The sequence below is a fragment of the Pyrgilauda ruficollis genome, unplaced genomic scaffold (assembly GCF_017590135.1).
Source record: "Pyrgilauda ruficollis isolate IOZ18807 unplaced genomic scaffold, ASM1759013v1 scaffold67, whole genome shotgun sequence".
Taxonomy (NCBI): domain Eukaryota; kingdom Metazoa; phylum Chordata; class Aves; order Passeriformes; family Passeridae; genus Pyrgilauda; species Pyrgilauda ruficollis.
Window position 1 is genome coordinate 1,017,118 of NW_024528488.1, and position 9,587 is coordinate 1,026,704.

The 9,587-nt window shown below is 61.6% G+C and overlaps 1 protein-coding gene across 2 annotated transcripts; it reads right to left on the reverse strand.

Moving 5' to 3' along the window:
- Positions 1-5,358: 5,358 nt before the first annotated feature.
- On the reverse strand, positions 5,359-9,571 carry LOC121362856 (Krueppel-like factor 8). Of its 2 annotated transcripts, none has more exons than XM_041484740.1 (5): positions 9,465-9,571; positions 8,834-9,380; positions 8,115-8,217; positions 7,876-8,009; positions 5,359-7,706 (listed from the first exon to the last, which is right to left on the reverse strand). In XM_041484740.1, the coding sequence occupies exons 1-5, from the start codon at positions 9,540-9,542 to the stop codon at positions 7,525-7,527; spliced, it is 1,044 nt and encodes a 347-aa protein (XP_041340674.1). In that variant the 5' UTR covers positions 9,543-9,571; the 3' UTR covers positions 5,359-7,524. The 2 variants fall into 2 exon arrangements, with proteins under 2 accessions (XP_041340674.1, XP_041340673.1); XM_041484739.1 differs by having other exon boundaries at positions 8,115-8,241.
- Positions 9,572-9,587: the final 16 nt, after the last annotated feature.

A 9,587-nucleotide genomic window follows, 5' to 3' on the forward strand; every position in this document is an offset into this window, starting at 1 on the left:
GAGCCCGGGGAGCTGCAGCACCCCAAGCTCAAGCTCTGTCACCAGGTGTGCTTTGACAGGGAGCTCAGGAAGATCCCACATCCCGGGATTCAATCCCAATCCCAACCCGGAGCAGGTGGCCAGGAGCTCTGTCACCAGCCGTGACCCCACAATGTGCTTGGGAAGCTCCAGCACCCCAGGACTCAAATCTCAACCCCAGCTCTGTCACCAGCCATGCTCTGACAGGGAGCTCAGGAAGCTTCCACACCCCGGGATTCAATCCCAATCCCAAGCAGGTGACCGGGAGCTCTATCACCAGCTGTGCTCTCACATCGAGCTCAGGACAATCCCACACCCCAGGATTTGATCCCCAATCCCAACCCCAAACTCTGTCACCAGCTGTGCTCCCACAGAGAGCCTAGGAAATTCCAACACTCCAGGATTCGATCCTCAATCCCAAAGCCAAGCTCCATCACCAGTCATGCTCCAACAGAGTGCTCAGGAAACCCCAGGATTTAACCCCAATCCCAACCCTGAGCAGGGGGCCAGGAGATCTGTCACCAGCCATGCTCCCACACAGAGCTCAAGAAGTTCCAGCACTCCAGGATTCAATCCCAATCCCAATCCCAATCCCTGAGCCAATCCAGGAGCCTCATCAGCCATGGGGCCCAGCCAGCTCCAGCACCACCAGGATGGAGGGGTCAGTCCCCAACCCCAAGGCCTGGAACACCCCCCAGCTGGGCCATTGTCCCCAGACTGAGTCCCCTGCACTGAAACAAGGGGGATATTTATTTTTTTACAGACATGGGTACTTTTCAATAAGAAAATGCCATTTTCCCATGAATGGGCCAATTTTGCATCAAAACTAATTTTGAGAGGAAATTCCTACTTGCTCACACTTCCCATTCCCAGGGAGAAAAGGTGAAGGATCAGAAATAAAAGGGACAAACACTGAAGGAAAAGAAAAGCAACAGTTGGAAAAGCACAGACAAGTAGGAAGGCACAGGATTCTATGGAGACACCAGGCAACCGTGTTTGGGTTTCACTTCTGGAAAGGAAGGAGTGTAAAGATCCAGAGATACAAGGGAATAAAAATTACCTTTCTGGCAAAGGAAAAAAAAAAAAAAAAAAAAAAAAAAAAAGGCACCATTCTGCTCCAGATAATCCAGCCCCAACTGTCCCCAGCCCCTCCCCAAGGAAGAGCCTGGATCCTCCCCCTCGTTGTGTTCACCCATCCCAAATCAGCCCCAGATTCCCCACTTCTCTGTGTGTCCCAGGCAGGATGCCACGCAGGCAGGGATGCTGCTGTCACCACCCTGGGGACATCCCAGCAGCTCCAGGGGACCACAGGAGCAGAGGAAGGAAGTGGGGGAGCCGAGGCTGCTCTACCCCCCTGGCCAAAGGGAAAGCAGCTGCATTGCTGCCAGGGCAGGGGAATGAATGCCTGTTCCCATGGCATTCCTGCCACTCCAGGGCCCTCACATGGGACCTGTGACTGCTCAGAGCAGGAGCCTCAGCAGAGATTTGGTGTCACAGCTGCTCCCCACACCAGGGACCCAAAACATCAGCTGGGGGGGCTGAGCATCCCAGAGAGCAGAGCTTGTGAGCCCTTGGGAGAGCAAACACAGGAACAGCTCAGGCCTTGCAGGGCTTTGTTTTCCAGGGAAGCTGTGCTGCTGCTGGAACTCTCACCAGCGCTCCAAGGGGATGCCAGGGACAGGGGGATGTGTCACCAGCCCTGCAGGACCACCAAGACCACACGGGAAAGGGGAAGTTTGTATTGAGGGTGGTGAGGTTGCCCAGAGCAGCTGCGGCTGCCCCTGGATCCTGGCAGTGCCCAAGGCCAGGCTGGACATTAGGGCTTGGAGCAGCCTGGGACAGGGGAAGGTGTTCCTGCCCATGGCAGGAGTGGAATGGGATGAGCATTAAGGTCTTTTCAGCCTAAACCATTCCATGATTCCATTATAAAAACCAAACGTGTTCCCTTTCTCTCCATCCCATGCGCAGCCGAGTGAATCCCAAGAGCAGGGCTCACTCCAGGCTGCTCCTGCCCAGCAGGGAGCAATCCACGATTCCCCAAGGCAGAGCTGCCCCTCCTTGCAGGGATGGGCCAAACCCAGGCAGTGCCCTTATCTGCCCCGGGAGAACGGCCTTGGGTCCCTCTCTGCCACCGGTCCTTTGCCCCGGGGGGCGCCGCCGGTCCCGGTGTGTCCCCACGTGCCACCCGCGATGGCACAGAGATAAGGGCGGCTCCCCGTGACCCGGCCACCAACGCGCTCCCCTCCCGACCTCGCTCACGTTTTCCTCCCTCGTCACACGCAGAATTCCCTTCTGAAAAGCCGACAGCGAGAGGCTGGAGGGGGTTTGGGAAGGGAGCTCCTGTGCAGGGAGGGATGGAGGGGCCGCACGGAGCTGAAAGGGGGTCCCAACCCAGGGGTTGGGGCTGCTGGGGGTCGCTGGGGGAGAACTGGGGAGCCAGCCCCTGATCCCGGGTCCCGGCACTCCGGGTCCATGGAATGGTGAGGAAGGACAGCCAGGTCCTCCTCTCACAAGGGAGCGGGAGGCAGGTGAAGCCCCGAATTACAGACTTGAAGTAAAAGGCAAGAAAGGCACCGAATTTTGAGGAAATCTGGATCAGGCTGGGAAGCAAACCTCAGCTCTCACTCCCCAAATGACCCCAGGCACAGGCAGAGGCAGCCCCAGCCTGCCCTCAGCATCCCCACAGCCACCCTCACCCCAAGGGACCCCAAGACCCCCACTCAGGTCCCACCCAGGAGGGGGGGACTGGGGAAGGGGCCAGGCCCTGCCTGGGGGTCCCTGGCCCTGTTTCCCTCCTGCAGCAGCTCCTCCCTCCCTGCTGCCACCCGAACCCCCCCAGCCACCCCGGAGCACCCACCTCTCTCGGGGCCGTGGCGGACATCCCCAGGCCGCTCTGGCTCTGCCTCCCTGGGCCGAGGCCGCCCCGGGGTTGGGCCGGGAGCTGCTCGGGCTCCCTGTGGCCGGGGACGCCCCGCTCGCCTGTCCCGGGCCCGGCACACAAAGGTCTGCAAAGCTGCCGGAGCAGCCCCGCGCCTCCCCCGCTCCCCCACCGAAACCCAAAACCACCTATTTTTGTCTTTTCCTTTCTCCTCCTCGGAGGTTTCCAGCCATCAAATGCTTCCCGGGAGCCCTTCAAAGGAAAAGCGGCCGCCCCGTCCCATCCACTTGCTAAACCAGTCTGAGCAGTGCCGGGCGGGCGGGCGGAGAGGCCCCGGCACCCCCGACAGGGACAGGGACAAGGAACCGTCCGCAGGGACCGCGGGGATCCCAGAGCCAGGACACTGTCACCCCACTGTCCCCTCGGGACACGGGGGGGCCACCAGCCGGCAGGACCCCCCAGCAGGCTGCAGAACCCTGCCAGTCACTGCTCGTTCACAGGAAAGCGTTTTGGGATTGCTAAATTCTTCTGCCAGCCATGGAAAAGTGCAGGCAGGGGATGGGGAAAGAGCCCAGAGGAGATGGGGAGGCCCCCAGTACCCCCAGTCAGGCAGTGGGGCAGCACTGGGGTTAGGGTTAGGGTTAGGCAGGGAGATGGAGCAGCTCCTCCAGACATTCCTGGAGAGGAGGAGGGAGATGAGGAAGCAGAAAGGCCTGAGGCTGAAGTGAGTTTCCAGGACAAAAATTCAGGGTTGGAGGAAGGGGGTGGTATTGGCCTTTTTTCCCCCCAAACCCCAGCCTTGGACTTTGCCAAGCCTGGAAAACATCCAGGAGGGTTTTCTGGGCTCCCACCAAGCAACCCCAGGCACTGGAGAATTCCCAGGGGAAGTGGAGCTCGATGTGCCCCTCATGCCACAGGGTCTGGCAGCCACTGCCAGAGGGGCTTTGCTGAAGTTCAGGGACCACCTGTGCCCAGAATGGAGGTGGCACAGCCCTCCCTGTCTTTCACCTTGCCCCTGGCACGTGCTGCAGGACAGTCCCAGGTCACAGCGATGGGGCAGGTCAAGGTGAGAGCCACGGGGGCCCGTGGCTGTGGAAAGGGATGAGACAGCTCCAGGACAGCACAGGGAGCAGCTGGAGGCCCCAGGCTGAGCTTAAATGGGCCCAGGGATGTGGGTGGGGATCTCAAGTGGGGGTGCTCAGAGCAATTAAAAGCCCCCAGGGCCTAACCCAGGAGAGGGGGCTGAGAGGGAGCATAGCCTGGACCCCCGCATGGCGGGTCCAGCCCCTGGGGTGGGGTTGGCACCTGCTCCTGTGTGGCAGGGCCTCGGCATCTTCTGCAGCCACAGGGTGATGCCCACACACGCTGTCCCTTTGTCACGGGCATTTGGCACAAGACCCTGCGTGACCCCCAAACCTCTGCAGCCCCTCCCGAGGCCTGGGGACTGCCAACCCAGCCTGTGCCAGCAGTCCCTGCCAGCACAAGGACCTGCAGTCCGAACAGCGCAAGGGTTTGATGCCCCCGTGCTTGCGGAACTCCGAGGTGCACCCTTCCCACGGGCATTTGTAGGGCTTCTCACCCGTACCGGGGGAGAACCGAGGGATCAGCGCTGCCACGGCGGCCCCCAGGCGCTCGGGGAAATTCCCAAAGAACGGGAATCCCTCGGCTCCTCCTCCGGCCGTCGCCCAGCGCGGGCCGCTGGCGCCACCGGGTGCCCGAGCGCCGCCAGCGGGTCACAGCAGCGCGGCGCGGCCGGGGCGGGGACACGGCCCAGCGGCCCCCGGGCACTGCCCGGGTCCCAGCCCCACACACGGGCTGCGGGTGGTCAGGAGGGGCGGCACCCCATAACCAACCTGGGGAATGAAGGACAGGACAGTCCCTCCAGCATGGCTTTGCCTACCAGCACCCCAAAAAGGGCGAGCACAGAGCCTAAGTGCCCCTAAGTGCCACCCTGAACCTTAACACAGGGTGACAGCACCCCCAAAGAGCGCCCTGTCCCCCTAAAGGGCACCTCCCGGGAGCCCTCCCGTGCCCCCAGAGGAAACCCCCCAGGCCTGACACACACTGCCAGCACCCTGTGCCCCCCAAGGCACCCCCAGTGACACCCCCGAGGGTGCCCACAGGTACGTGCAGGGGAGCCCCGGCGTTCCCGGGACAGTGCTGGGGGGTCCCCAGAGTCCCGGCGCTCAGGAGGAGCCGGTTTGGGCAGGGGGTCCCCGTGGTGGCCTCATGCCGGGTACCCCACGCGTGACCCGTGACCCAGCGCGGGGTGCGGTGGGGTTGGGGGTCCCACCGGCCGCGCTGCGGGTGGGGCCGTGCCCGGTGCCCCCCGCGGGGACCGGGCCGGGCCCTTTAAGAAGCTCCACCCTCGGCCGAGCCCAGGTGGCGCCGCGGGGCCTTTCAAAAAGTGACAGAATTCTCAAACCCTCCAAAAATAGGATTTTTTTCGTTTCTGTAAGGAGTATTTTTATCTTTTCTTTGTAATTTTTTCTCTCTGGAATAGGACATCTTTCATGCAAAATCCCCAAAAAGCTTCAACTGAAGAATTTAGAGATTTTTTCCTTAGTATTCCTTAGTCCTATATCTGGGTTGTTCATCAGGATGATGAAGAGAACTGGGATGAGGCTGGAGCTCTGTAGAACCCCAGTAATGACAGGTGCCAGGCTGGTGTCACCCCACTCCGTCATCCTCTGTGCCCAACCCAGGAGCCTGCTGCTCCCCCATCCCATGTGTTTATCCAGCTGCAGCCTGGACATTTTGTCCAGAAGGACCCTGGGAGAGACAGAATCAAAAGCTGGAGTCCAAAAAGATTCCATCTCCTGGCTTTCCTTTATCAGCCAGGTGGGATACCCTCTTGTGGAAGGAAATCAGGCTGGACAAGCAGGACTTTCCCCTCATGGAGCTGTCACCAATAACACTGTTGTTCTCCAGGTGTCTTCCAATACTTCCCAGAATCATCTTTTCCATGATTTTACTGGGCACTGAAGTGAGACTGACAGGCCTGTGGGTTCTGGGGTCCTCCTTCTTGCCCTTCTGGAAAATCAGGACAACAGTCCCCAGTTTGCAGCCAGCTGGGGCCTCCTGGAGTCCCAAAACAATTCAAAATCATCAAGAGAGGCTTTGTGATGGCATCAGCAACTCTTGGAGGATTCTCAGATGAATCCCACCAGATCCCACAGGGATTTGGAGGGATCCAGCTGGAGCAGAAGATCCTGCTCAGGTTCATTCAAGATCATTCCTGCAGTCCTGCTCATCCAGCTCAGGGCACTGGGACCCCCTCAGTCCATCCTCTGGACACAGAATGCCTTGAACAGCTCTGCCTTGTCCCTGTCCCCTTTGGGCAGTGACACCCTTGCCCTGACCAGGCCAATCCATGATATTCCTACGGTGCCTCTTGCCATTAATAGATTTGAACAAACACTCCCCACGTGGCAGCTTTCCAGCCACTGTCCCAGGCCTGCAGGGCGGGGTGGCTGTGGCCAGGGGCAGTGGGTCTGTGCCCAGCCAGTCTCTCCCTCAGGCCCTGGGGGTCAGGGACTACCTCAGGCCAGGGACAAGCTCTGCACATGGCACACCCTGGCTGGTGGATGGGAAGTTGAGGAAAAGCACTTTCCCAGGCAGATGTGAGTTGTTTTCAGGGGCCACAGGTCCCTGAATGCCCCCCCAGCCCCTCTCACACCAGTTCACCATTCCCACATAGCCAGGGCAAAGCACCAGCTCAGAGGGAGTCTGGGAACTCCCTGCAGGGACTGCCCTGAGCATGGTCCCCATCACCCTTCCCACCACCCAACAGCTCAGAGCATCCAACCCAAATCCTGACACCCTCTCAGCAACCAGGGGGGTTGGCTGGGGGGGATGAAGAAACACTCCTCAAAAACCATTATTAAAAAGCAAAGCATGTGGCCACAGCCGCTGGTTTAACTTAGAAACACTTCAAGTGGCCCAGAGTCTTCCAAAAAACCCGAGAGCTGCTGGCCCTCATCCCCCCCACCCTGTCCCACCCCCTCGTAGAATTCCATAAAATATAAGTTCCATGTTCCACAAAGTTTCCCTTTGTGTGGTGGTGGTCTTGTTTGTGGGTCACTGTTGGGTTGTTTCCCCCTTTCTTGATTCCTCTTTTCCTCCTGGCTCTCTGTGCACCCAGCACTTCCCATGAAGCCCAGCACGTGCTGGACACAGGGAGAGGCGACATCCCTTCTCCTGCTGGGACAGTCTGGGGATGGAGCAGGAATGGCCATCAACTCCTCCACAGGGGCCCATCACCTGCCCCCCGTCCTTGCCACGGCTCCCAGGCACTGGGAGGGCCAGGAGGCAGGGAGCACACGGGGGACAACAATGGGCAAGAGGCTGAAGAGCTGGAGGCAGCTGCTGGGTGAATTCCAGGTGAGGAGTCAAGGAGCCTCCAGGCGAGGACAAACCCAGGAATAAAAACAGCTGGGGATAAGAGAGAAGGGGCAGCAGTCCAGAATCCATTGTTTGCCGTCCTGTGCCGTGCCGGCGGGGCTCCTGCAGCGGGCACGGCTCGGCCCCGGCGCTCCCGCAGTCCCCGCCCCGCCCCGCAGGAGCCGCGGGGTGTGGATGGATGGAGGGAAGGAGGCGCTGCCGGCTCCCAGCGCGGCGGGCACCGCTCACATCATGACGTGCCGCCGGCGGTGCAGGGCCAGGTGGTCGGAGCGGGAGAAGCTGCGGTCGCAGTCCGAGCAGCGGAAGGGTTTGATGCCCGTGTGCTTGCGGAAGTGCCGGGTGAGCTCGTCCGAGCGGGCGAACTTCCAGGTGCAGCCTTCCCACGTGCATTTGTAGGGCTTCTCGCCTGTGCAGGGGAGCACCGAGGGGTCAGCGTGACCTCAACGAGCCCCCAAACCCTCACAGAAATTCCCAACGGGGAATCCCTCGGCACCTCCACGCAGCACTCCCACAGGGCCACCCAGGGACACAGCACCATCCCATGGGGAATGCAGGGACACCGATCCCACCCCTACCTGTGTGTATCCTCCGGTGGGCTTTGAGGTGGGAGCTTTTGGTGTAGACCTTATTGCAGCCCTCGAAGTCGCACTGGTGGATGCGCCGCTTCTTCAGGTCCGGGGAATCGGCTCTGGGGCCCCGCGCCGCCGGCCTGCCGGGAGCAGGGAGAGCTGGAGCCACGGCCCCAGAGCCCACGGAGCCCACGGGGGGCTCGGGGGAATAAAGGGTGGGGAGGCACAGGCAGGAGGAGACTCACTCTCTCTGGAGGTCCTGGAAAGGTGCTGGGCCACTCTCGGAGGCGCTGTCCTCGCTGTCGCTGTTCATGTCCATGGGGTACACGGAGCCAGGGTCCATTTTCACTGGAGGAGTCCGGGAAAGGAAAGCTTTAGGGCACAAAGAGGCAAGGGGTGAGCACAGAACATCCCCAAAACACCCACCCCACATCAGGGTGCAGCCTTCTCCCTGCTCCTGCAGTGCTCCTGGCACAGCCCATCCCTACAGAGAATCAAATCCAAGTGGCCAGATGGAGAACCCCCAAAGGGAGGAAACAACTCGGGGGCACCACTTCTGGCTGCCTGCTCCTGCCCAGAGCAGGGCAGATCCAGGTCCCCCTCCGTGGATAAGGTGGGAAGCTGGGAATGTCCTGGGAAAGGGGATTGTGGGGGGCACAGGGAGCAGCTGAACTGAAACCAGAGCTGCTGGCAGCAGGCAGCCAGTGGGAAGGGCAGGGCAGGCTGCCAGCAGCAGGATGGGTGGAGAACAGGCAGTGCCATGCCCTGCGTGTCCCTGCCCTCCCCATGTCCCCTGCGGGGCACAGGCTGGGGGCTGAGAGGTTTTGTATGAGAGTGGCACATGGCGGTGGCAGGGACACTCCACAGTGAAAAATGAGATTCCCCCTTCGAGGGTACCCCTCCACGAGGCAGGACACACACCCTCCACCCCCCAGATTCCAGCATTCCCCCCAGGTGCCCTTACCAGACCCAGCGTTCTTGCCGTCCCCCCCGATGAGGGGCACGGTAATAGCGGTGACGCCGTCCGTGGGCACGGTGGTGTAGACGACGGGGAGGGACTGCACGACCACGGGGATGGTCTGCAGGTTGCCCATCTTGCTGGGCAAGTTGACGGAGGGGATGGTGTGGATGACGTGGAGGATCTGCTGCCCGCCGCTGCCCTGCGTGGAGGCCAGGATGGAGCCGGGTGAGAGGACAGCCGGGATGGCCGAGGTGGAGCTGAGACCGGAGGGCGGGATGGACACGGTGCTGGAAGCGGGAAGTGGGGGAGCCACCAGCATGGGGGAAGACTGGACCGAGGTGGGGGGTGGTGGCGGCGGGGCCGAGGCCGGAGCCACCTTGGATTTATTGAGGGAGAGATCGACGGGCTCGGCCTGGGGCTGGCTGCAGTCGCTGGCCAGCAGCTCCTCGGGGGGCTCCGTCTTGATGTCGGCCAGCAGCACCGGGGGGTCGAGGGGGCCCTCAGCCAGCAGCGCCGACGAGCTCATGGCGGGCGTCGCCTTCCCCTGGCCCTGTAAGAGACCCGCAGTCCGTGAGGAGCCTGGGAAACTGAGGCACGGGGCGGGGGCGAAGGGGTTTTTTTAACGAGCTCTCACCAACCAACCGACCGGGGCGGCGCCTCGGGGCGGCTCCGGCGGGGCGGGGGGCCACTCGGGGGTCGCCGGGCCGGGCATGGCGGGGCCCGCCCGTGCCCTGAGGCGGGGCCGGGCCCGCCCGTC